At 47.6% G+C, this 27,170-nt stretch overlaps 1 protein-coding gene across 21 annotated transcripts in view; it reads right to left on the bottom strand.

Moving 5' to 3' along the window:
* The window catches only part of celf2 (cugbp, Elav-like family member 2), an 897,865-nt gene that overhangs the window by 328,328 nt on the left and 542,367 nt on the right, over positions 1 to 27,170 (bottom strand). Inside the window, exon 1 of one of the 21 annotated variants that reach the window (XM_086010718.1) lies at positions 7,592 to 7,723. The exons of 19 other annotated variants lie outside the window; for them this stretch is intronic. Coding sequence is in view for 1 of the 2 variants with exons in the window: in XM_086010709.1 (XP_085866835.1) it covers positions 228 to 298 (71 nt within the window). In the remaining variant the exon portion in view is untranslated. Of the gene's footprint in view, positions 1 to 227; positions 558 to 7,591; positions 7,724 to 27,170 lie in introns of those variants that run through there. One more of the 21 variants, XM_086010709.1, reaches the window with a different exon arrangement.

Here is a 27,170-nt window from a genome sequence, read left to right on the forward strand (position 1 = left end):
ACACAATGTAGCAAAAAAAAACAGCTCAGTTAAATAAATAATCCAGGGTCGCAGCTTTAAACCTAAACCCTGACCCACCCCATCCCCCTCCCTGGTCAGTTTCCGATCCGGTTTCATCATTTCACAGTCTCTCTCGCAAAGGCGCCGCACAGTTGCAGTGACCACATCTTCACAAGGCGATGCAAGTCTCTCTCTCTCTCCACACCAGCCCAAAGTGTTTCACTCACATTCTGTCCGACACCAGCCCGCAACTGTCAACCATGATCTCAGGCAGAAAGTCCAGTTGGAAGGAAGTCATGTTCTCTTCCCTCTGCTCGCCGTGGCCAAATAAAAAAAATCGCTCTCCGCCTGTCTGATTCGACAACTGTTGCCCACAAACAGACAGGGGCAGGTGTGGGAGGCCTCCCCAGGGCAGCCGGCGCGGCAGTTGTCACATCGCTCTCTCTTTTTCCTTTGCTCCAATCTCCACAACAGCAGCAGCAGAAGAGGGGGGAACAGAAAGGGAGCTGCCACACAGGCAACTGTCTACACAGCACCAGGTGCTGAAAGTGGGAGGTGCAACTCTTGATCAAAAGCTTAAGAGCTAAAAAAAATTGCAGAAACCGACTGAGCGGCTGCTGTGGGGTGGGGGGAAGAAGGGAAAAAATAAACCTTTAACTGGATGAATACATTTGGCATGTTTTCCGAGGCAGCCAGTGCAGGTGCAGAACACTTATTAACACTCAGAGCACCGAGCTGGCATTGCTCAGCCAGATAGTGGAAATGCAACAAGACATTTCTATTCGAGAATTCTATAAATACTTGAAGGAGAAAAAAAATTGCAGGGATATGGGGAAAGGGGGGGCAAGTGGGACTAACAGGATCGCTCTTCGAAAGAGCCGGCGCAGGCACGATGGGCCGAATGGCCTCCTTCTGCACTACTATTCTACGATTCTACAAGGACCCTTGCATTTATGTAGCGCCTTATCACATCTCTCAAAAATGTCCCACAGCGCTCCACCCGCGATCAGCTGCTTTGATGTCGGAAAATGCGGCAACCGCTTTTTTTTTTGCACACAGCCAGGCCTCAGGACAAAACGACCAGTTAAAACGCTTTCAAAAGTGCTTTTGGGACGTTTTACGACATTAAAAAAGGGCGCTATATAAATCCAAGTTGCTGTTATTGTCATCTTGCCAGTGCCGGCGGGTTCCCGAAGCGCAGGTCTGGCACAGCTGGCCGAACGCCGACGGTTAGGACCGCCGGGGGCACACGGAGTTTAAGACCAGTTGCCGAGAAGAACCAGGGTTTTTTATTTTCTTGCCCCCGGGATCTTCCGCCCCCCCCCCCGCCCCCCACTCAGTCTTAGTGACTTCCAGCAATTTTACATTGGGCTGTGTCAAACCCGAGCTTCGGCAAACTTGCCGGCTCTTATTGCGCAGCGTACCAACGCCTAGGGGGAGATATTCATCGAAACATCGAATACAGGAGCAGGAGTAGGCCATTCGGCCCCTCGGGCCTGCTCCGTCATTTAATGAGATCATGGCTGATCATCCAAACTCAGTACCCTGTCCCTGCTTTCTCTCCATATCCCTTGATCCCTTTAGCCTCAAGAAATATATCCAACTCCTTCTTGAATATATTTAATGAATTGGCCTCAACTGCCTTGTGTGGTAGAGAATTCCACAGGTTCACCACTCTCTGGGTGAAGAAATTCCTCCTCATTTCAGTCCTAAATGTCTTACCCCTTATCCTTAGACTATGACCCCTGGTTCTGGACTCCCCCGCCATCGGGAACAGCCTTCCTACATCTAGTCTGTCTAGTCCTGTTAGAATTTTATAAGTTTCAATGAGATCCCCTCTCATTCTTCTAAACGCCAGCGCGTATAAGCCCAATTGACCCAATCTCTCCTCATACGTCATTCCTGCCATCCCAGGTATCAGCCTGGTGAATCTTCGCTGCACTCCCTCCATGGCAAGAACATCCTTCCTCAGATAAGGCGACCAAAACTGCACACAATACTCAAGATGTGGTCTCACCAAGGCCCTGTACAACTGCAGCAAGACATCCTTGTTCCTGTACTCGAACCCTCTCGCTATGAAGGCCAACACACCATTTGCCGCCTTAACCGCCTGCTGCACCTGCATGCTTACCTTCACTTTGGGCTGTGGCGGAAAACGGGCGCTAGCGAATTGGCAGCCAATTTTACGCCCCGTCAGATTTTCGTTTCCACTGGAGTCAACAGAGATAGAAATCGGGCCTGATGTGAAAACGGGCGGCCGATTTCCTAACACTCATTTCGTACCACTGCCCCAAAACGAATTTCACCTCTCCGGTTCCGTGTAGGTTTTTTTTTTGTGCGTCTTATTCCAACAAGATTCGTTGTTAATCTAACAAAATTCAGTCAGATGTTACAAGAGCTGAGGGTTGTGGTTGTGCGGAGAGATGAGGAGATGGGGCTTTTTTTTCTCCACTCGAGATGAGAAGGCTAAGGGGTGGCCCGAATGCGCTCTTCGAGATTACATAATGGGTCATCACCAGCAAAAAATGGTGACAGATTATATCCACCGGTCAGGAAGATGGTGACCAGGGGGGGCCTCAAATGCAAGGTAATCGCAAAAAAGAATTATAGGGGAGGTTCGGAAAAATTCCTTTCCACAGAGGGTGGGTAGAATTTGGAATTTGGAACCCACAGCTGAAGCAGAGTCCATGAATACTTTTAAGAGGGAATGATATCGTTGCTTGAACAAGAGGAATATTAAAGGGGTACGACAAACGAGCTGGAGAGTCAAATTAGACATGGGAAAAATGCTGGCGCAGACTTGATGGGCCAAAAGGTCTGTGTCTGTGCCATAACATTGTACGCAGCGCTGAAGAATACTGCAAATGATGGAATGTTCTAGAGCACCGTTCATAATTGTATTTTGTAATAAGTGGGGCTGGATATTCACAGAATCTCACTAATGCACTGAGCTCCCTCTGCAGTACTACAGGCACAGCTCCATTGAAGCTGTCAAGAGAAGAGGCTGTGTGGACATATCGCAGCAGACGCAGCCCCAGCCAGTGCAAGGAAACTCCCGAGAGTGTTTTCTGGGAGTTCAAGGCTTTTGTCGTCCGAGTCTGCACCCAACAATCTTACTCACGTTAGATGTTGCAAATCATAGCTGTGTAAGAGGCACAGCGTAAAGACATCGGACTGCTCAATAGAGTAATATTCACAAACCTACACCATGTTAGGTAGAAGACGACCACCTCTGATAGGCAAAAAAGGCAGATAGATTTACATATACTTATCATGTCTCGCGGAACTGTCTCAATGCGCTTCACATAACATGACAGGGAAATGTGGCAGCCATTTTGTGCACAGCAAGTTCCCACAAACAGAAATGAGCCAAGTGACCAATTAATCTGAAAGGTCTCCTAGAAACTGAAATACAAACTCTGTTTCTCCATTTCTGTTTTATTAAGCAGCCTTAAACAACTTTAACAGAACATTCTTTGGAGCCAATAATTAAAACGTTATTGAAGGCTATCAAAGCTGAGACTGAGAAGTTCAATGTGAGATGAGTGGAAAAGGCACGGAAATTATTTTAAGAGAAAACCTTATTAAATTTATGTAAATTCCATACTATGTTAATGTGGAATATGGAAAAACCACTGGAAATCTAATCTGTTTTTCTAATACAGTTTATAATTGTAATTATTTCCACATTAAGCGGTTGATTCCATTAACACTTACGTTCCCCATTGAGATATTTGTAATGTGGCAGTCTGTGTGTGTGTGTGTTTGTGTGCCTGTTCATTTGCCTCTGTCTGTGTGTGTGTATGCATATGTGTCTGTGTGTGTATATGTGTGTCCATTTGCCTCTGTGCATATGTCTATGTCTGTTTATGGGTGTATGTATGTGCATGTGTCTGCCCATTTGCGTGTGTGTGTGCGCACGCACATGCGTTTGTGTGTACGTGTCCGAGCGTGTATGTAAATGAGTGTGTGTGCGTGTGTGTCCCTCAACATTTACCAAAGCCTCCTGTGCAGTTTGTAAAATTCTTACAGATCAAAATCCCTGGAGGGAAAACTGGTTTCAAAGCAGTTTTTAATCATGGTATCAGGGGCAAAGCAGTATGTAAGTAGGTCACAGACTACACTCTAAGCCGCACAGGATACTGTTATAGTTAACAGCTGCACCACACCACAAATTTAAATACTTTCCCCTTCACCGTCGTTTAAAGTCAGGAGCAAGGGGTCGGTTAAATAAACAGAAAGAAATCACTGGAAATTTCAATTAAGAGATGGCCTGAATTGATGCTGACATGTATGGATGCTGCAGTGCGCCATTACTGCCTTACTTCTTTAATGATCTACCTATGTGCAATTAAAACTGTGATGGTGAATATATTCACAAAACCGTACACATATTCTCTGCTTATAATCATAGAGCCAGAGAAGGAGGCCATTCAGTCCATCGTGCCTGTGCCGGCTCTTTGAATGAGCTCTCCAATTAGTCCCATTCCCCCTGCTCTTTCCCCACAGCCACGCAAATGTTTTCCCTTTCAAGGAAGGGTCACAGGATAGTGATCCAGACTGTGGATGTTAGCTGATGTCTTCGCCCTCCCTAACCAAGGGGCACCAAAACTGACTGCAGAGTCCCTGCTGCCACCCTGGCTGAAAACAGCTAACTTAGCACAGGCCTAGAATCGAACCAAGGCCTTCTATTTGTATTTTCTAATGGTCATTCCCCCCTCCTCCTGGATCGGTTGAAACATCTATTTTCTTGTTTGGTTTTCCTGGTATCCCTGTGTCATTTCTATTTTACCTTAGATATTGCTGAACTTGCTGGTAACCGGGCAGGCCAACAGCCTGATTTCCAGGCCTCTGCCAATGGCTCCCTCAGGAAGGCAGGCAGGACAGGACACCCTGTGGTTTTTCCCTCTTCCTGAAGGGAGATGAGGCAGTCTCCGCCTGGCACCTGTCCAGCTCACATCAGGAACTGAGCGGAGTGTGGGTTCATGTCTGTGACTTTCACACTCCATGAATCTGAGCGCTAGTCCCCTAACATAGATGCATTAAAGGGGGCAGCTAGATAAGTACATGAGGGAGAAAGGAATAGAAGGATATGCTGATAGGGTGAGATGAAATAGAGGCTCGTGCGGAGCATAAACACCGGCACAGACCAGTTGGGCCGAATGGCCTGTATCTGTGCTGTAAATTCTATGTAATTCTATGTAACACTTTCTGCCATCATGATGAGATTTGCCTATTTGGAGGGATTTTTGCCATTCCGTGTCCTCCTCTAGTCAGGAGAACTGAGTGGTGTGGGCTGCAGGTTTCTCCACCCCTTCCCCCAGCCCTCCCAGTGCAGAAGATGCAATTAGAGTGGGAAAGACAAAGTCAATTGCCCGCCGCCCCACCCCCAGCACCGTGCCTCGTTCCGTGCAGCCCAGTCACCGAATAGTCAAAAAGAGAAGAAAACGCAGTGAATTGAAACATGGAGATCTACATGACAAGAGGGTCCTGGGACTTCTGGTAAGCGGGGTGGGGGAATTACTGCTCCAACACCTGTCCGACTGCAGCCTCTTCGAACAACAAGCACTCAGACTGAACTCGTTTGCCTCTGAACATGGTTTGATTCATCAGGTGGCTTGACTTACTCCCGAGGGAATAAGGCAAAAGCTGACGGGAGGGGCGGGAGGTTGCCCTCCTACGAGGCTGCACGATTTGTTTAACCAACACCCGAATATTTCACGGGACTCTTACAGAATTTTCTCAACTGAATTTTCTATTTTTTTTGGGGGGGCTGCACGACGACGCTAGATATTGTCACACTGTTTCATTTTCACGCACACTACTCTACCTCACCCCCCAAGAGGTTGACTCATCAAACGTTTTTTTTTTTATTGCTCACCTCCTCTCCTCAAACGTCAGGACTCTTTTACCGCCCACGGAGCCAGCAGAACCTCGCCCGAGTCGAAAGAAGCTGGTGCAATTCGTCGGCAGGCTGATTTCTCCCCTCACGGGGGACATCCACACATGCTCATCTCCCCGCAGGTGGGGGGGTCTCACTGGACAGTGATCCAGAGTTGAAAGCCCTGGTCGACCAATCCCCCCGCTTTATTTTAAGTCGTGGGAACCCAAGGTCAACAAAGATGAGGAGGAATTTCTTCACCCAGAGAGTGGTGAACCTGTGGAATTCTCTACCACAGAAGGCAGTTGAGGCCAATTCATTAAATATATTCAAGAAGGAGTTAGATATATTTCTTAAGGCTAAAGGGATCAAGGGATATGGGGAGAAAGCAGGGACAGGGTACTGAATTTGGATGATCAGCCATGATCGCATTGAATGGCGGAGCAGGCTCGAGGGGCCGAATGGCCTACTCCTGCTCCTATCTTCTATGTTTCTATGGGGGAAAAATTCAGTTGTTTGCGCCTCCCGTTAGCGCCTTAAGAGGGCGCTAATGGGGCGCAAAGCAACTAGCGCCCGGGCGCGGCGATGTTTGCGCCGCTCGCAAAATTAATTAGACCTTTTGCGGCGGCGCTAAACACTACTGCCACGATCTCCTGCACCTGCAGATTGCGATGTCAGTCAAGTGGGCAACGCCCCGTTAGTGCCCCGGGCCAGATATTGAGTGGCGACCCTGCCTTACCGCCTGCCGCTAGCAACGACAGGTTGAGGGGAGCGTTTTGCTGTCAGGAAGGGACTGGGGGAGCGCTATTTAAAGGCGACCGCTTCCTGCCTTTTTTTGTTGGTGACATTTTTGCACCATGCATTCTGAGAGAGAGAGAGAGACTTCTGGAGAGATTCAACGCTGTGTGAAGGAGTTTTGAGTACTGAGCAGCACTTCGCAGGTTCATTTTGATTTGCCCTTCCTTGCTTCGCCAGCGCTCTGAGGTAGCGCCTCGCTCCTCGGCCTTTGCGCCTTAAGACAGGTGTGAAGCGCCTGATTTAGCGCTCCAATCACCTCCAGGGGCGATAAAAGCCAAGTTTGCCATCGGAGGCAATAATTAGCGGCAGGCGCTAAACTTTGCGCACGGCCGATAATGGCGCCCCAAACGGGGCAATACTGAATTTTTCCCCCTATGTTTCTATGTAGCACCACGGCAACTGAGATAAGCTAACTCAGCACAGGCCAGGAATCCAACCCCAGGAAACCTCCGGGCCTGCAGAGCCCACCAGCACACCACGTGGTGCTTTACCCGCTGGGCCCTCACAGAAAAAAAACATTTTCTAATTTAAAATTAGGATATAATGGTCAATAAATAGTTGCATCTGGCGCCACTAAACTAAAGGGAAGTCAACTCATATCAATCCTGCACAAGCCCGAGTTGTGGTACAGACAGGATGGCGAGGCCTAGAAATTGGCCTACTGCCTGTCTGGCCTCCCAGCCCTACACGGGGCAGGTGGATCAGAAGCTAAACGTAACTAAGAACACGGGAAATACATTTCAAGAGAAAGAGAAGTGGGTGATCAACTCCAAAACGACAAGGAGTCCAGAATAAAAACCACGTTGATCTTTAAAACCACTAACAAATGGCACCTGCACTTACTAGAGACAAGCAGCCGTTTAGCAGCTCCCTCGCTGACACAGCGGCAGATAGAGCGTAAGAGGCACTTACCTATAACTCGCGTGTGACTTTAGGCTGCCGGCCTGCTCTTCGTCCGAAACTAGCAACCAGATCTAATTCCCTGGCCACAAATGGGTTAGGAATACGTTCGAGTTTGCGCTAGGCCTTGGGGACGGGGTGGGTGGGTGGGGGGAGGGGGGGAAAGTTCGCAGCTTTCTGAAGCTGAAGAGAAGTCTGTTTTTGCAGCCCTCTGTCTCCCGGCTCACAGCTGCAGACTAGTGCTGCTGATGTCATCAAACCACCGGTACTTGCGATGTAGAAGTTACACTTCCTGTTCATGCCAGGAGAAAGTGAAAGCCAGGCCTAAACGTATTAAATTAAACCAGCGAGTGCCGATCTGAGTCGCCAAAGTGTTTACTGCATAGCCTTATTAAACTCATCATAGAAACATAGAAGATAGGAGCAGGAGTAGGCCATTCGGCACCTCGAGCCTGCTCCGCCATTCAATGCGATCATGGCTGATCATCCAAATTCAGTACCCTGTCCCTGCCTTCTCCTCATATCCCTTGATCCCTTTAGCCTTAAGAAATATATCCAACTCCTTCTTGAATATATTTAATTAATTGGCCTCCACTGCCTTCTGTGGCAGAGAATTCCACAGGTTCACCACTCTCTGGGTGAAGAAATTCCTCCTCATCTCAGTCCTAAATGGCTTACCCCTTATCCTTAGACTGTGACCCCTGGTTCTGGACTCCCCCACCATCGGGAACATCCTTCCTGCATCTAGTCTGTCTAGTCCTGTTAGAATTTTATAAGTTTCAATGAGATCCCCTCTCATTTTTCTGAACTCCTCCAGCGAATACAAGCCCAATCGACCCAATCTCTCTTCATACGTCATTCCTGCCATCCCAGGTATCAGTCTGGTGAATCTTCGCTGCACTGCCTCCATGGCAAGGCCCTCAGAGGAAATCAAACTCCCCACAAAGATCCTCTTCCATTACAAGGTGTGGAAAGCAGTGTCTTGTCATTGTCGTCACTGATTTTTTAAATGATTAATTCACGGGATGTGGGTGTTGCCGGCAAGGCCAGCATTTATTGCCCATCCCTAATTGCCCTCGAGAAGGTGGTGGTATACAACTGAGTGGCTTGCTGGGCCATTTCAGAGGGCAGTTAAGAGTCAACCACATTGCTGTGGGTCTGGAGTCGCATATAGGCCAGACCGGGTAAGGGTGGCAGATTTCCTTCCCTAAGGGAAATTCGTGAACCAGATGGGTTTTTACCGACAATCCGGTAGTTTCATGGTCACCGTTACTGATACTAGCTTTTTGTTACAGATTTATTCCATTAACTGAATTTAAATTCCCCAGTTGCCGTGGTGGGATTATGAACTTCACGGCTGCGGATCATTATTCCAGGCCTCTGGATTACTAGTCCAGTAACATAGCCACTGTGCTACTGTGCACCCTTTCTGTTGCCATTATAATGTGCACCCTCCTTTGACCCTTCCTCCCAGGGCTGGGAAATCCCACTCACCAGCTCCCCTGGCCCAAGTTACCTTCCAGTTTTGGTCAGATGCAAACCAAAAGCGGTGTGCCAATTTTTGAGCAACACTGGGTCTGTTTATCCTTCCATCTTCAGCCTTTATTTGCTTTCTTCCTTGCAGCTGATTCTTTTGTGGCCTGCAGTGGCTTTTCTTTACCCGACATGACTAGCGCTTTGTCTGCACTAAATGCCTGCTTTATTCCTTTGATTTTCTTCCTCTTGTTAAATTCCAAATAACAAGTTATTTGAGAGTGTGAAAAAATACAAACAATTTTGTCCAGTTTCAAAAAAAAAAGACAGCCGCTGCTCGCTAAATGGCGAATAACTCTTACAGGAGCCGCTGCTCCAAGCATGGCCTCACCGAGGCCTTTTTAGACTTGTAGGAGTCTAGCAAGCTGCATTTCACAGCCGTTTCGCTTCACGACACCGCGCATTAATTCGCTGTGGCAGCTGGTCATTTGAAGGGGTCCAGGTCGACAAATTTGATTTTTTATGTTGGAGCGGCATGATGGACTGTGCCTTTAAAAAGGGGAGCTGACTGAAAACACACACTTTTCCAGTCAGTGGTCCAAGAATTCACTCCAAGCTTCCAACATTTCAGACCCTGCCTGCATAATGACCCAATCTAAGGTGGGAATGATTTATATCTCCCGTCAGATAGTGCTGACAACTTGGCATGCACACCCGCGCCATCTGCTGCATCCAAATAATGCCAACCCACTGTGGTAGAAGGGCAAAAGATTGCCAATGTCGAATCAGGTCACGCAGTTCCAAATCTTCTAAATCCGTGCAGAAACCTCAGCCCCAAACGGTTCTGTCAATGGGACTTCAATTAACGGCACAGGCTCGAGATTCGGTGCAGGGCCAACACCATCATCCCGGCACAATACCACTTGTTCAGCATCTACCGCCGCCCCCCACCACCCCCCTCCGATTAGTGTGATATGGGCTAAGGATGGTACATTTATTTAGTTACCAAATTCCCCCGAGAGCCTCAGAGGAAAATTTGGACCCCGTCCCAGTGAACAGATGATTGGAACCAAACTGCGTTCCAAAACCAGCAAAGGGTTGTGTGGTTTGCATGTACAGCCCTCAGCTGAAACCACCGCGCTGTAGTTTGATTCATTGAAGGGACTGCTTTACGACAAAGGCTGATATAAATTGAAGTGTTGGACCAGGACAAGGGCCGTCTTCCAATTTTCTGCAATTATTTGGCAAAACTCTTTTTTTTAAAAAGGACTCCTTTCAACCTACGCAGAGCCTTGTGATTTTACTCTGGGGCCCTTCCGCTGATTTCAACATTCGCCCGAATGCGCAATGTTGTTTCCTTCCCCGTAGCAGATTTACATTGTGTTCAGTCCGCCTTGTTTCACAATATGTATCGTATGTAAATGGACAGCATGCGCTGCACCTGCTTGACCCCCACCAACGGCCCCTGCAGATCACCATGAACAAACTCGGCCGTGGATGCAGTATAAACAAGCAATCTCAAGTGTGTCAGCTGTGGCTCAGTGGGTGGCACACTCGCCTCTGAGTCAGAAGGTTGTGTGGATCAAGTTCCACTCCAGGGACTTGAACACATAAAGCTAGGCTGACACTCCAGCTGAGGGACTGCTGCACTGTCGGAGGTGCCGTCTTTCAGATCAGACGTTAGACCGAGGTCCCATCTGCCCTCTCAGGTGGACATAAAAGATCCCATGGCACTATTTTGCAGAAGAGCAGGGCAGTTATCCCTGGTGTGCTGGCCAATATTTATCCCTCAACCAACATAACAAAAACAGATTATCTGGTTATTATCACATTGCTGTTTGTGGAAGTTTGCTGTGCACAAATTGGCTGCTGCATTTCCCACATTACAACAGTGACTCCACTTCAAAAATACTTCATTGGCTGTAAAGCGCTTTGAGACGTCCGGTGGTTGTGAAAGGCACTATATAAATGCAAGTCTTTCTTTCTTTATGCACTTGCTCCAGATCAATCATAATGCAATTCCAACCAACATTTAATACCAGGTTTATGTAAGAACGCTTATTTAGAAACATAGAAACATAGAAGATAGGAGCAGGAGTAGGCCATTCGGCCCCTTGAGCCTGCTCCGCCCTGCTTTCTCCTCATATCCCTTGATCCCTTTAGACTTAAGAAATATATCCAACTCCTTCTTGAATATATTTAATGAATTGGCCTCTACTGCCTTCTGTGATAGAGAATTCCACAGGTTCACCACTCTCTGGGTGAAGAAATTCCTCCTCATCTCTGTCCTAAATGGCTTACCCCTTATCCTTAGCCTGTGACCCCTGGTTCTGGACTCCCCCCACCATCGGGAACATCCTTCCTGCATCTAGTCTGTCTAGTCCTGTTAGAATTTTATAAGTTTTCAATCCCCCCACCCCCTGCCAATGTTCTTCCTTCCTTCCCCCGCACCTCTCCATCTCTTTCTCTCTTGAAGGTAGTGACTCATACTAGAGTATAGATCCAAGGGCGCTGGTCACTCTTCAGCAATTTGTTCAAGGGGGTAGTCTTCATGCAAGAATCCAAGCCTGATGCCAGCCACACAGGTCAGCAGAGGTCACTGAATATTAATTAGGAGCCAGAACATTGGTGCCTCTTTATCTCCCTAGCCCAATAGTCTACAGAGCAGTAGTGATACCTGCCCTGCTGTATGCCTCAGAGACTTGGACCATGTACTGCAGACACCTCAAAGCACTATAGAGGTACCACCAATGCTGCCTCTGCAAGATCCTGCAAATCCATTGGCAGGATAGGCGCACCAACGTCAGTGTTCTTGCTCAGGCCAACATCCCCAGCATCGAAGCTTTGACCACGCTCGATCAGCACCGATGGACGGGTCACATTGTCCACATGCCCGATACGAGACTCCCAAAACAAGCGCTCTACTCGGAGCTCTGACACGGCGAGAGAGCCCCAGGTGGGCAGAGGAAATGCTTCAAGGACACCCTCAAAGCCTCCTTGAAAAAGTGTAACATCCCCATCGACACCTGGGAATCCCTGGCCCAAGACCGCACAAAGTGGAGGAGAAGCATCCGGGAAGGCGCCGAACACCTCGAGTCTCTTCACCGGGAGCAAGCAGAAGCCAAACGCAGGCAGCGCAAGTCAACCCAAGAACCCCACCCACTCGCCCCTTCAACCACCGTCTGCCCCACCTGTGACAGAGACTGTCGGTCCCGCATTGGAATCATCCGTCACCCGAGAACTTATTTTTAATGTGGAAGCAAGTCATCCTCAGTTCCGAGGGACTGCCTAAGAAGAAGAAGCCCAATTATAGAAGCCTCAATCAAGATGGCACAATCTTACAATTAGAGTCAGGCCATTCAGGAACAAAATGAGGAAGCACTTCTTCACACAAAGGGTAGTGGGAATCTGAAACTCTCTCCCCCAAAAGCCTGTGGACGCTGGGAAAATTGAAATTCTCAAGACTGAGGTCGATAGACTTTTATTGGGTGAGGGCATCAAGGGATAATGGGCTGCATATAGTGACACCAGTATTCCTGGCCAGAATGGAGATGATTGGGTAATTTTCCCATCAAACATGCCTGGAGACCACACTGCTGAAGCGACGGGGATTGATTTTACGCACGAGTTCTGTTTGCTACAGTTCATAGAGTCTCTTTTTAAATAGACTCTGAAAATAGACTTTGTTTGCTTTGCTGTTTGTTTTGTTTGGTGTAAAATGCACTGTTTGGCTGTAAGTCTTGCCGGCCGTAAGTCCCGTCCCACCTCCCACTCATTGGCTGACACAGTGGAGTCAATAGACAATCTGAGGTAAGTAAATGGAGTTGAGATACAGATCAGCCATGATCTAATTAAATGGCAGAACGGGCTTGAAGGGCTGAATGGCCCACTCCTGTTCCTGTGTTTCTAAAGTCCTAGCTGAGAGCTGTTCAGACCAAGTCCCCATACTTGGACTTTCCTGATCTCCAATCCCCAAAGTCCTTGGTTCAACCATGATCATCTTTACACATGGTGCCCACTGCACAGCCCATTGAAAGAGCACTGAAAGAGAAGCAAGATAAGGCGGCAATTAAGAGTTCTTCCAATTATCCGCTGTTATTTTGGTGGAGGATTGGTGGATACCCAGGGTAAATGGCCACTAAAGTGTCAGCTGTGGCTCAATGGTGGCGCTCTCGCCTCTGAGTCAGAAGGTTGTGGGTTCAAGACCCACTCCAGAGACAAGAGCACAAAAATCTAGGCTGAAACTGCAGTGCAGTGCTGAGGGAGTGCTGCACTGTCGGAGGTGCCGTCTTTTGGATGAGACATTAAACTGAGGCCCCGTCTGCTCTCTCAGCTGGTTGTAAAATACCCCGTGGCACTATTTGAAGAAGAGCAGGGGGAGTTCTCCCTGGTGTCCCGGGGCCAATATTTATCCCTCATTCAACATCACTAAAACAGATTATCTGGCCATCATCACGTTGCTGCTTGTGGGACCTTGCTGTGCGCAAATTGGCTGCTGCGTTTCCCTGCATTGCAACATTTCAAAAGTACGTCAGTGGCTTTGAGAGGTCCTGAAAGGCGCTATATAAATGCAAGATCTTTCCTTCTTTCTTACCTCGTGTTTTCGAGGTTTCTGCTGAAGTCATGCCAGGAAATCATGGAACTCCCACAAACATTCCACCCACAGGAACACAACAGCTTTCAAGCCAGAGAATGGCTTGGATTCCAATGACTTTGACTCCATTAGCTACAAAGTCAAAAATGGCTTTTTCAAAGACAAAAAACAAAGCTTTGGGCGGGGTGTTTGAGTGTGTATGGGGGTTGGGGGGAGGAAGGGGGAAGAGGCATTGCAGCGTTCAAACTGGCTCGGCTGTCGAGCCCATAATTGGTGGCAGCTGGTTTGCAGTTCACTTGATGGTTTTAAGACGCAAGGTGGCCTTGCCAAGTGGCTGAGGCACTGTGTGCGTGTGTAGTAATTTAAAAATTATTCAGGACCAACTCCAATTAGCAGAAGATTTTTTTTTCTTATCCACGATCAAAATGAATAACTACAAGTGAATTGAAAGTAAGTGGTCCCGTCATGACTTTTAAAGATATGCCACAGAGACCAGCGTCCTGCCAGAGGATTTCACAGAATTTCAGAGCCAGTGATGCACAATTAAAGTTTATCCCAACTCATTTACTGGTAGACTTGTATTTTAAAACCGCAACGGAAAAAAAAACATAGTAATATAATAATCAGTCCACCCAGCCTTGGCTCTCATTACTTCCAGACATAGAAAAAAAGGCCATATTAGGACTTCTGTTTGATTTCCTCCTGCCCTTTAAACATAGAAGATAGGAGCAGGAGTAGGCCATTCGGCCCTTCGAGCCTGCTCCGCCATTCAACGAGATCATGGCTGATCATCCAAACCCTAGCACCCGGTCCCTACACCGACAGCCATCCCACACAAGCCCTATCCCCGTAACCCCATGTATTTAATCCCCCCCTAACACTAAGGGCCAATTTTTGTCATGGCCAATCAACCTAACCCGCACATCTTTGGACTGTGGGAGGAAACCGGAGCACCCGGAGGAAACCCACGCAAACACGGGGAGAATGTGCAAACTCCACACAGACAGTCACCCGAGGCCGGATTTGAACCCGGGTCCCTGGCGCTGTGAGGCAACAGTGCTAACCACTATGCCACCGTGCTGCCAACTTTCTTACAACATATACATTTGAATATATTACAAGGAACCGACTTGGATTTCTATAGCACCTTTCACCACCTCAGGACCGTCCCAAAGCGCTTTCCAGCCAATGAAGTACTGTTTGGAGTACAGTCACTGTTGTAATGTAGGAAACGCGGCAGTTAATTCGTGCACAGCAAGCTCCCACAAACAGCAATTAAATAAATGACCAGATAATCTGTTTTTGAGTATGCTGGTTAGGAGATAAATATTGGCCAGGACACCGGGGAGAAGACCCCTGTTCTTCTTCGAAATATTACATTGCTGTTCGTGGGAGCTTGCTGTGTGCAAATTGGCTGCCGCGTTTCCCACATTACAACAGTGACTGCGCTCCAAAAAGTACTTCATTGGCTGTAAAGCGCTTTGGGACGTCCTGAGGTCGTGAAAGGCGCTGTGATAAATGCAAGTTCGTTCTTTTTTCTCTCTCTTGGATGTGCTCTCCTAGCCTGTGATTTCCTGTCCATCCATAGAAAGTCACGGGCTGACAGTACGCAATTTTGGGAAGTGCTCTCCCTGCACACGCCAGGAGCAGTCACATCAGAATTTGCGGCCCTGAGTGGATAACTCTTTCAGACAGTTTGCATGGACACGGAGCGCCAAACCTCTTTGGTGCAGCAATATTGCTAAGATTTAACGCAGACTCCCTTTTCTTTCCATCCGTTCACTGTCAATTTATTCGAACGCTGCTCCGCTTAAACGAGTGGTCACAGGAACATAGGGTGAGTGTCAATGTCATTGGGGAGGTCAGCTGGAAAGAGAATCTGAGCAGCTGTGATACAGTCGTAAACATAAGGATGATTCAGGTGCAATTCTACACGATATAGAAACATAGAAACATAGGAGCAGGAGTAGGCCATTCGGCCCCTCGAGCCCGCTCCGCCATTTAATGAGATCATGGCTGATCATCCAAACTCAGTACCCTGACCCTGCCTTCTCCCCATATCCCTTGATCCCTTTAGCCTCAAGAAATATATCCAACTCCTTCTTGAATATATTTAATGAATTGGCCTCAACTGCCTTCTGTGGTAGAGAATTCCACAGGTTCACCACTCTCTGGGTGAAGAAATTCCTCCTCATCTCTGTCCTAAATGGCTTACCCCTTATCCTTAGACTGTGACCCCTGGTTCTGGACTCCCCTGCCATCAGGAACATCCTTCCTGCATCTAGTCTGTCTAGTCCTGTTAGAATTTTATAAGTTTCAATGAGATCCCCTCTCATTCTTCTAAACTCTAGCGAATATAAGCCTAATCGACCCAATCTCTCCTCATACGTCATTCCTGCCATATAAATATCTAGGAGTACAGCGAATGGCAGGAGTGCTGCTGGCTCGCTCTGCTGGCGGTATTCCATCAATTAAAAGACCTGATGGTCAAGGACATTGCAATTGTTAGTCTATGGTTGGGAAATCCCTCGGAATTGCTCCTACTCCACCTCTGTAACTTTGCCAAAAGTGTGCTGGAAACCAGGCCGAACGGGGGAGTTTCTGCTGCTCATCCGGCGAGAATTCACCCGGCTGATGACTCAGCTGTTGGTAGCACCCTCTCGCCTCTGAGTCAGAAGGTTGTGGGTTCAAGTCTCACTCCAGAGACTTGAGCACAAAAAACTAGGCTGAGGGAGTGCTGCACTGTCAGAGATGTCGTCTTTCGGATGAGATGTTAAACCGAGGCCCCGTCTGCCCTCTCAGGTGGATGTAAAAGATCCCGTGGCACTATTTTGAAGACGAGCAGGCCCCCTGTCTCTGCACCTGCTTAATATCTGTTACATCTCCAGCTTTTTCCAGTTCTGATGAAGGGTCCCAGACCTGAAACGTTAACTCTGTTTCTCTCTCCACGGATGCTGCCTGGCCTGCTGAGTATTTCCAGCATTTTCTGTTGTTATTTCAGATTTCCACCATCCACAGTATTTTGCTATTATATGAGTTATCCCCGGTGTCCTGGCTGGTATTTATCCCTCAATCAACATCACTATAACAGATGATCTGGTCATTATCACACTGCTGTTTGTGGGAGCTTGCTCTGTGCAAATTGGCTGCCGCGTTTCCTACATTACAACAGTGACTACACTTCAAAAAGTACTTCATTGGCTGTAAAGCGCTTTGAGACGTCCTGAGTTTGTGAAAGGCGCTATAGAAATGCAAGCCTTTCTTTCAATGCTGGATTACGGTCGCTTGTTTGAGGGGAGTAAATGTGCGGAGCTGGTACATGTGCATCTGCGCACTGGGCCTTTGTATTGTACGGGGGTGGGGGGGCGGTGTCTGATACACCTACAGAGACCGGCTTCCAATGCTGAATGTAAAAGGGGGGGTGATCGCAGCACGGAGGTTGCAGCCTCCAAACAGAAGCAATAACCTGGTCAATTGTAAGAATGCTCCTTCATACTGCCAAGCCCAGTGCTGCTACCAAGTCTGTATTTCCCTCTCCCTCTGATGATATAATCTGTGGCTGCGGTTTAAACTGACATACTCAAAAATGTAAGTGAAAAGGACAGTACGAAAGTAAGGGACGCCTCACGACCCACATTGGCTCCTGGTTCACCAACACCTCAATTTTAAAATTCTTATGCTTGTGTTCAAATCCCTCCCTGGCCTCGCTCCTCCCTATCTCTGTAACCTCCTCCAGCCCTACAACCCTCCGAGATCTCTGCGCTCCTCCAGTTCTGGCCTGAGGTGCGTCCCCGACCTCTTTCGCCGCACCATTGGCGGCCGTGCCTTCAGCCAGCCAGGCCATAAGTTCCGGAATTCCCTCCTTAAATAGCTCCGCCTCTCTACTTCTCTCTCCTCCTTAAGGCGCTGCTTAAAATCTACCTCTTTGACCAAGCATTTGGTCACCTGTCCTAATGGCTGCTTCTTTGGCTGGGAGTCAATTTTTGTATGATTATCCTCCTGTGAGGTGCCTCGGGACGTATGTTAAAGGCGCTATACATGTAAAAGCAAGTTTGTTTTTGTTAGTGTTAAGCGCATTTCGAAAGGGGTTTTGATGGTGAAACACTGGGGGTTTTGATGGTGAAACACTGGCCTCGATTTTCCACCTTGTTGGGAATCCCACCAGGTCAGTGGCGCTGCGGATTTTGTATCCACCCACGTTCCTGCACCTTGACGCCCAATGGGTCTTGTGAACTCAAACTCACTTAAATGTCTGCGGCAGATTGCCGGGAGGATTTCTGGTGTCACTGGACTGCCCACCTCGGGCGCCGGTGAAGGGAGGGGGGGTGACATCACCGAGGCAAGTGCCGTATCGGCTGAAGAAAGAAGGCTTTATTTTTCTCCATTGCTTTTGATTCTCCCACATTGCGCAGTATAATTGAACACTCTGTGTCCCTCGTGCCCACAGTTACTAAGGCATTAATGATGGGAAATATGTCTGGTGGGCCCATGCATTTGGCTGTTCAGGTTCACAAGACATTAAAAGCAGCACCTCAAGTGGATAAGGTCATAAACAAACTAATGGTAAACTGGGTTTTATAGCAAGAGGTATAGGGGGGAATATGGTGGCTAAGCGCCGTCGATTAGCACCCCGAAAAAATTAGCGTCCCTCCATCGGAAATTCAGTAGTAACGCACCAAGCAGGAGGCGGGATGCTACTGGAGGGCTCTGTAGTGTATGTGCCTTTAAGAGCCCCCTGTGTACTATAATGCCGGTAATGGCCACTCGGGCTATATAAGCCTGTATATTGTGTTGTATCAGTTAGTTCACCTCCAGACTTTGTCCAGTAAACACCTGTAAACCAACTCCTGCATTCCGTGTCTTCATTAACACACGGATACAACAGTGGCGACGAATTGGAAATGGACTTACCTGCAATTTGGCAGCACCTCAAGGAGATCGATTCCTCAGACGAAGGAAGAAGAAAAAAAGAGAGAAAAACTGTGGTTTCACCAGCTAGCCAGGCTGGTGGCAGGTAACTGCAATAATCCTTCCTGGGCGGCGGGCTGGGGCTCGATCGGCTGGCTCTACAGCGGGGCCAAGCAGTGAAGGCGCAGGCAAACAAATATGAAGTGTGGAGCACTCGGGAGACGGCCAGCTCTGCAAAGCAGGTCGGCGTTCGGACCACGCAGAGGGCGGGGAAAGTCCCAGAGAGTCCGGCGGGAACAAGACTCCGACTATTAAAAATATTTGTATAAATAAAAACCGCGGAGAACAGCGTTGTCAGCAGCAACAGCGGCGGGAAAGCGCGGGAGGCGCCATTTTTTTTTTCAGGATGCCTAAGACTGGCAACATTACTACTTTCGATAGTGATGTAGAGGATTGGGCCACATATGTGGAAAGAGTGGAAGTATATTGCACAGCGAATGAAATAAAGGATGATAAAAAGGCATCGGTACTTCTGAATCTAATGGGCGCAAGGACATACAGGCTGTTACGAAACTTAATCACTCCAGCCAAACCGATGGACAAGAATTTTAAGGAGATTGTTGATACCCTACACTGCCAATTCGGGGCAGGACTGGCAGATTCTCTACGAGACAAATTCGTAAGTGAAGGAACACAAAAAAGGCTACTTTCTGAGAAAGATTTAACACTGGACAAAGCTTTCAGTGTAGCTGTATCATACGAAGCAGCAGCAAGAGGAGCTGCAGAGATACAGCAAAAGCCACAGGACTTCGGCACCCATGAAATGACACGGGGTTTCAAGAGATGTTATCGCTGTGGCAGATCCACCCATGACAAGAGGGACTGCTGGTTCAAGGACAAAGCATGCAGGCAATGCGGAAAGATGGGACACATTACACGTGTATGCCGATCTGGAAACAAAAAATCCACTGACAGAAAAAAAATCAATAAGGAAAAGTACAGAAAGGTACAAATGATGACGGACAGTAGCTCCGAAGACCAGAAGAGCGATAGCGACTCCGGAAACAAGAGACTAAGCTCTCTCAAATTACATAATGTAATTGCCAAAGAAGATTACCAGACCATTTGGGTTACCCTCACGATAGCGGGGTCCCCAGTTAAAATGGAGCTAGATACAGGATCTGCTCTGATCGTCATAAGTAGACAGGATTACGAGCGGCTATTTCCGCATATACCTTTGAAAGACACATCCATTATCTTAAAAACATATACGGGGCAGAAAGTATACCCCAAAGGGAAAATAAAGGTGCCTGTTGTATACAACGGCAAGGAAATACAGAAGTTGTATTTATACGTTCTGCAAGATGGTGGTCCACCGCTGTTGGGACGTGAATGGATCAGGAAGATACGTTTGGACTGGCACTCCATTCAGGCACTGACGGTGACCAGTAAGAGAAAAAAATGACGATGACATCATACCTGAACGATTAAAAGACATCTTGGCCAACGCCAAAGAAGTGTTCCAACAGGAACTAGGAACCTTGAAAGGCGTCACCGCCTCAATAAAGGTGGAAGATGCGGCAATTCCCAAGTTTTTTAAGGCAAGGCCGGTGCCATACGCAATTCGTCCAACAGTCGAGGCAGAGCTGGAGAATTTGGAAAAGACAGGCGTGTTATCCAAGATAGATTGGAGCGAGTGGGCAACACCCATCGTCTCGGTCATGAAGAAAACGTTAAATAATGATAAATCTGATGAACAGAGAAAAATTCGCATCTGTGGGGACTTCAAGGTGACTATAAACCCAGTCCTTCACACGGTACAGTATCCTCTTCCGAGGATAGAAGATATTTTCGCCTCACTATCCGGAGGGAAACGTTTCACAAAAATTGACTTGGCACAGGCATATCTACAGATGGAGGTTGAGGAGGCCTCTAAAAAGTATCTCACAATAAACACTCACAAAGGCCTGTACCAGTACAATCGACTGGTTTTCAGAATAGCATCAGCTCCAGCTATCTGGCAAAGAGCTATGGAACAAGTCCTGCAAGGGATTCCTGGGACTCAATGCTACCTAGACGACATCCTTGTAACAGGAGAAAACGACAACGAACACCGTGCCAATTTGGAGAAGGTGCTCACTAGGCTGAGAGAACGGGGCCTACGAGCAAACCGCCCCAAGTGCGAATTTTTCCAGAAACAAATATCATATTGTGGCCACATAATTAATGAAGAAGGGTTGCATAAGTCCCCTGAGAAAATTGAAGCGGTCATAAAAGCACCAGCACCTGAAAATGTCTCACAATTAAGGTCGTTCCTGGGATTGATAAAGAAGAGGCACCTACAGTGGACCCAGTGGAAATGTTCCACTCTACCATAGTAGAATGTCTACCAGTAACAAATTCTGCCATTGAAAAGGAAACGAGAAATGACCCGACTCTCTCACGAGTCTACGATTTAACGGTGAAGGGATGGCCAGCACATGGCGAACCACTGTTGCCAGCATTCTCGCAAAGGGAACAGCTGTCAGTGTGCCGAGGAACCTTGATGTGTGGATCCAGAGTGGTGATTCCACCCAAACTCCAGGATAAAGTGCTAAAGGAGCTTCACGAGGGGCATCTGGGTGGAGTGAAAATGAAGAACCTAGCCAGAGCGTTTGTGTGGTGGCCAGGTATCGATGGAGACATCGAAGAAATGACCAAGGGCTGTCTAGGATGCCAGAAGGTCCAAAACGCCCCACCACAAGCCCCTCTATATCCATGGGAGTGGCCCTCATCTCCATGGCAAAGGATACACATCGACTTTGCTGGTCCATTTATGGACTCAATATTCTTAATCGCGGTTGATGCACACTCCAAGTGGCCGGAGGTAATAAAAATGTCCTCCACCACCACGGAAAAAACCATCACAGTATTAAGGACCATATTTGCCAGGAATGGGCTGCCTGAACAGATCTGTTCTGATAATGGACCGCAATTTGTGTCCGAAGAATTCAGGAAGTTCTTAAAAAACAATGGGGTTAAGCACTACACGTCCGCCCCATACCATCCCGCCACCAATGGATTGGCTGAAAGGTTTGTCCAGACCTTCAAGAAGGCCATAAGGGCCATGGGTAATGAAGACATAAAACTTCAGCATAAGGTAGATAACTTCTTGTTTGCATACAGGAATGCAACACATATGGTTACAAACCAAACTCCCGCCATGATGTTCTTCAATAGAAGCCTAAGATGCTGGCTGGATTTGATCAAGCCAAACATCAGAAGGGACGTGGAGAACCGGCAATTTCAAGGCATGAATGAAAGGCCAACTAGAACCCTCCAGATAGGTCAACAAGTTTTGGCCCGGGACTACCGTACCGAGAAATGGCAGCCTGGAACTATTTGCACACGACTAGGACCGCTGATGTATACCGTGGACATTGGAGAAAGCATAATAAGGCGCCATGCTGAACAGATCATAGAGTCATCCGAAAAGGGACAACCTACACCACAACTCTATACGCCTAATGATGAAGTAGAGATACCCATAGTATCTACCTCCGATCCGGTGATACTGGAACCAGATGAACCCGACACCGGCATTCAAGCCGAATCAGCCTTGCCAAAAGAACCTACTACACCACCAGAAACTACTACACCACCGAGGCGTTATCCGGACCGAGTCAGGAAGCCTCCAGAGAGACTGACTTATAATTGATTAACTGCAGCAATGTGTAGATTATTGTTCTTGTAACATGTAATTAATGATTACTTAAAATATTATGTACTGGTTGGCTAAAAGGGGAGGAATTGTAGTGTATGTGCCTTTAAGAGCCCCCTGTGTACTGTAATGCCGGTAATGGCCACTCGGGCTATATAAGCCTGTATATTGTGTTGTATCAGTTAGTTCACCTCCAGACTTTGTCCAGTAAACACCTGTAAACCAACTCCTGCATTCCGTGTCTTCATTAACACACGGATACAACAGGCTCCACCTCCTTCTTGGGGCGCTACAACTGAAGATCGCGGCGCTACATGCAACAGCGCCACGTCATTGCAGGCCTCCCCCCCTGACTAAAGGGGAGGGGCCTAGCGCTGTACGCACCGGGGCCCTGCCGGACCACCGGGGAGCGGGGTGCCGTGAAAACAGCCCGGCACTCAAGAGGAGCACCGGGCTGAGCGAGCGTGGCCGGCACCCCGAGAAAAAAAGGGGAAGGGGGGGGCAGGTGCTGACAGCTGGCCAAAATAAAAATGGCCGCCTGCCACCTGCCCCTTTAAATACTGCCACTACTGCAAGAACGCCCCCTGACCCTGTCGGACATATCGTCCGGCGATAGGTGAGGAGGTGCAAGGGAAGTTTGCTGCCGGGGCGCGAGCGGGGCGCTGCGCACAGCGATGACGTCATCGCCAACGGTGCAGCACCACGGGCCGCTACCGGCTACCGCCGCTGCTAACCTCCCGCTGAATTTCGCTAGGGGGCGCTAACGAGAGGCACAAGTCAACCCAATTTTTCCCCCACAGAATATAAAAGTCACAATGTACCGGTGTATCTGTACAAGACCACAGTCGGATTACTGGAGTTTAGAAGAATGAGAGGGGATCTCATTGAAACTTATAAAATTCTGACAGGACTAGACAGACTAGATGCAGGAAGGATGTTCCCGATGGTCGGAGAGTCCAGAACCAGGGGTCACAGTCTAAGGATAAGGGGTAAGCCATTTAGGACTGAGATGAGGAGGAATTTCTTCACCCAGAGAGTGGTGAACCTGTGGAATTCTCTGCCACAGAGGGCAGTTGAGGCCAATTCATTAAATATATTCAAGAAGGAGTTGGATATATTTCTTAAGGCTAAAGGGATCAAGGGATATGGGGAGAAAGCAGGGACAGGGTACTGAATTTGGATGATCAGCCATGATCTCATTAAATGGCGGAGCAGGCTCGAGGGGCTGAATGGCCTACTCCTGCTCCTATCTTCTATGTTTCTATCTTACTGTATGTAGTTTGGGCTCCACACTATCGGAAGGATGTTGAGACAATAGAAAGGGTACAAGACAGGTTCACTGGGATGCTCCCTGTTGTGAGGAAATACAAATACATAAAGAGTTGAAAAATTGGGCTGTATGTATTAGAACAGAAGAGGTTAGGCGGGAGAGGTGTTTAAATTAATGAAGAGAATAGATAGAAACAGACTGTTTCCAGAGTTTGAGGGGTCAAGAATGAAGGGTCATATATGTAAGATTTAATGTAAGAGATTTAGGGCGGAGAGCAAGAGAAACTTTTCTTGCACAGAGGCTGTAAAATGCGCTACTGGAGTTAGAATTTGATGCAGAGATCATGTCAACATTTAAGAATAGGTTAGTGGCTGAAGGAAAGGGTAATTAAAGAGATTTGGGAACAGGGCGAGCACATGGGATTAGGACTATTGCTCGTGTGGAGGATAAACACCGACACGGACTGGTTGGGCCAAGTGGCCTCGTTTCCGTGCTGTGGTTTCTAGGTTATTCTATGTACTCAATGTCTGCCACGGGAAGTCGGCAGAGGCCAGGCAGCCGGCAGATTGGCTCCCCGGCACATTTTCCACTCCTGTTCATCCAGAAATTTCCCGACAAGAGACGATAAATCTACGGGAAATCTGGGCCTCACTCTTTTAAACTGAGACTTCAATAAGTTCTACGGTCCACATGTTACACTATACTGTCAACGCTACACAACCCCCTTCTGCGAAATGAAATGTTTCACTTAATGATGCCACATGTTAAATAGATAACTCTTTATGGACCTCTTTGTGGATGATATCATGAGTGGAAGATCCACTGGGACGGGAAATCAACATGGGCTGGGCAATAAATCGTAAAATAAGATGCATTCATCAGTTCCTGTGTGGGTATTTCATCTAGATTTAGCTTACTATTCCCAGTGCTAAGTGCTTGCGATGTCAATGCATCTAGGGCAGAGTTCATTATAAACGAAATGACCTGGTTTCATTTCTATCCAAGCACATCCAGCAACGGAGACATCTCAGTGACTTGTAATTATGGCGAAGTGATGGCATTTGCTGTGAGAAACAACAGATTCTGTTGTTCAAAACCTGCTCCTTCCACAAGCCTTATACAGTCTAGTGTATCGTGGGGACAGTGATGTACAGTCTGCTCTACCGCCCAGTATCAGAGTAAACCATGTATAAACCAGGAAAAGAAAGCGACAAAAAAAACTTTTTTTTTCACAACCTCAGGACGTCCCAAAGCGTTTTACAGCCAATAAAGTACTTTTGAAGTGTGGTCACTGTTGCAATGTAGGAAATTTGTCAGCCAATTTGCACAGAGCAAGCTCCCACAAACAGCAATGTGATAATGACCAGATAATCTGTTATTGTGATGTTGATTGAGAGATAAATATTGGGCAGGACACTGGGGATAACTCCCCTGCTCTTCTTCAATATAGTGCCATGGAATCTTTTACGTCCACCTTAAAGAGCAGACGGGGCCTCGGTTTAACGTTTCATCCGAAAGACGGCACCTCCGGCAGTGCAGCACTCCCTCAGCACTGCACTGGGAGTGTCAGCCTGGATTTTTGGGTTCGAGTCTCTAGAGTGGGACCATGAACCCACAACCTTCTGACTCAGAGGCAAGGGTGCTACCAACTGACCATACACAGCCCATTCTATCGTGGAGTGACAGAGTAGACCAATAGTCTATTCCGTCGTGGACTGATGATAACTCAGCTGATTCATTTGATCACCTCTGGAAATCAGGACGTTTTTAAGTAGACGTTTTCTTCCAGAGATGAAATATTTCCAGAGGGAAAGTTGTGCAGAAATAATGCCTGATCACCAGAGATGATCAAGCAAAGCCTCAGAATATTCCTCCTTCGTCACATCTTCAACCCTGAAAGTTCATACAAACTGATCTGATGGCACATTCCTGATTCGGGTGGCCCCATGGTCACTATGTGATCATTTATTAATTGTATTCTCATATGATTTAGTGAGGCTCAGCAACACTTTCAAATGGTTGGTTAACAACCTAAATGGTCGTTAATATACAATATTAATGAGTTTCTTGCCACATGCATCATTAGCACAGCTGTATGAAGCGGTAATGCATTACAGGTTACATATGTAAGTGATAAACTTCAGATTCCGAGAGTGTGCAGATTATAAATAGCTCCCGTCTGCTGAATGAATGACAGGAGCAGAGGGGGTGAGAGATTCATGAATGTGCAACTTTCCAAATAAAAAAAATTGGCCTCCTACAGTTTAGCATTTCAAAGTTTGTCTTCTGGCGTTTAGAAGATTGAGAGGGGATCTCATCGAAATCTATAAAATTCTGTCAGGCCTGGACAGACTAGATGCAGGAAGGATGTTTCTGATGGCCGGGGAGTCCAGAACCAGGGGTCATAGTCTAAGGATAAGGGGTAAGCCATTTAGGACTGAAATGAGGAGGAATTTCTTCACCCAGAGAGTGGCAAACCTGTGGAATTCTCTGCCACAGAGGGCGGTGGAGGCCAGTTCATTAAATATATTCAAGAAAGAGTTGGAGATATTTCTTGAGGCTAAAGGGATGGTGAATGGATGCTGAATGTTTAAATGTCTTAATCTAAATGTACACTCTCGGGAGCCGCAAGCCTACATTTCGTTGTACTGCACTTGTGCACTAACAATGACAATAAAGTTGATTATGATTATGATCAAGGGATATGGGGAGAAGGCAGGGACAGGGTACTGAATTTGGATGTTCAACCATGATCTCATTGAATGGCGAAGCAGGCTCGAAGGGCCGAATGGCCTACTCCTGCTCCTATCTGCATTTCCAAAGTGAGGTTATTGGTTTTCACACCTTTCGTACCTGGGCGAGCAGATACTGTCTTGAGGAATGAATGGAAGCTGTGGTGGTGACCACAGAGGGCAATGGATTCTGGGTGTCAACTGGCTCTCAATAAACCACATTTGTACTTTGCCCCAGTTTTGGCCCTTTTTCCATTGCAGGTACTGACTCACACAGGTGTGAGGTTCTACAGGGGCTGCTATCACTCCAGTCCCTTGCTTAATTGGCCACACTTCACATATGAATCTATACAGTGGGTGTGGTCAGGCTATTCAAAGGTGGAATGCATCACAGCTAAGGCTAAACCTACACGATCTCCATGTATGCTCGCACTTTTCAGCTGTTGTCACTGGACAGCAACCGGGGCAGGAACCCTGGGTAAATTCTTCCTGTCATCTGGGCAACTCAGGCCAATTGAAGCACCCTCATGTGACTCCATGGCTGAGACCAGCTAAATGAGCACAGATCATAGAAAGAACCTGACCTGCACAGATCAGTACCACACCAGATGGTGCAGTCACCTAGAGATCCACCGGCAGAGCTGTTCAAAATATCTCTGCTACGGTTGTCATGTTGTGATTGGCAGGGTGGAGCTATTTCTCAGAGGGTTCTCCTGCTCGTCCTCCACACCATTGATGGAAGAGCCCCAGAAACCCGGGAAGAATGAAGCGCCGTTTACTTCATTATTCCAGGTTTCCCCGGCTCTTCCTCCGGAGTTCCGACGCATGAGCAGGAGAATGCCGGTGGAAATTCAACCCCCAAGGGCTGTGTACTCATCAATGGGTTGAAATTGCGCTGAGCAAAATCCCTGTGT

This window comes from Somniosus microcephalus, chromosome 17, assembly GCF_052327205.1.
Source record: "Somniosus microcephalus isolate GS21.2 chromosome 17, FLI_Smic_1.0, whole genome shotgun sequence".
NCBI classification, from domain to species: domain Eukaryota; kingdom Metazoa; phylum Chordata; class Chondrichthyes; order Squaliformes; family Somniosidae; genus Somniosus; species Somniosus microcephalus.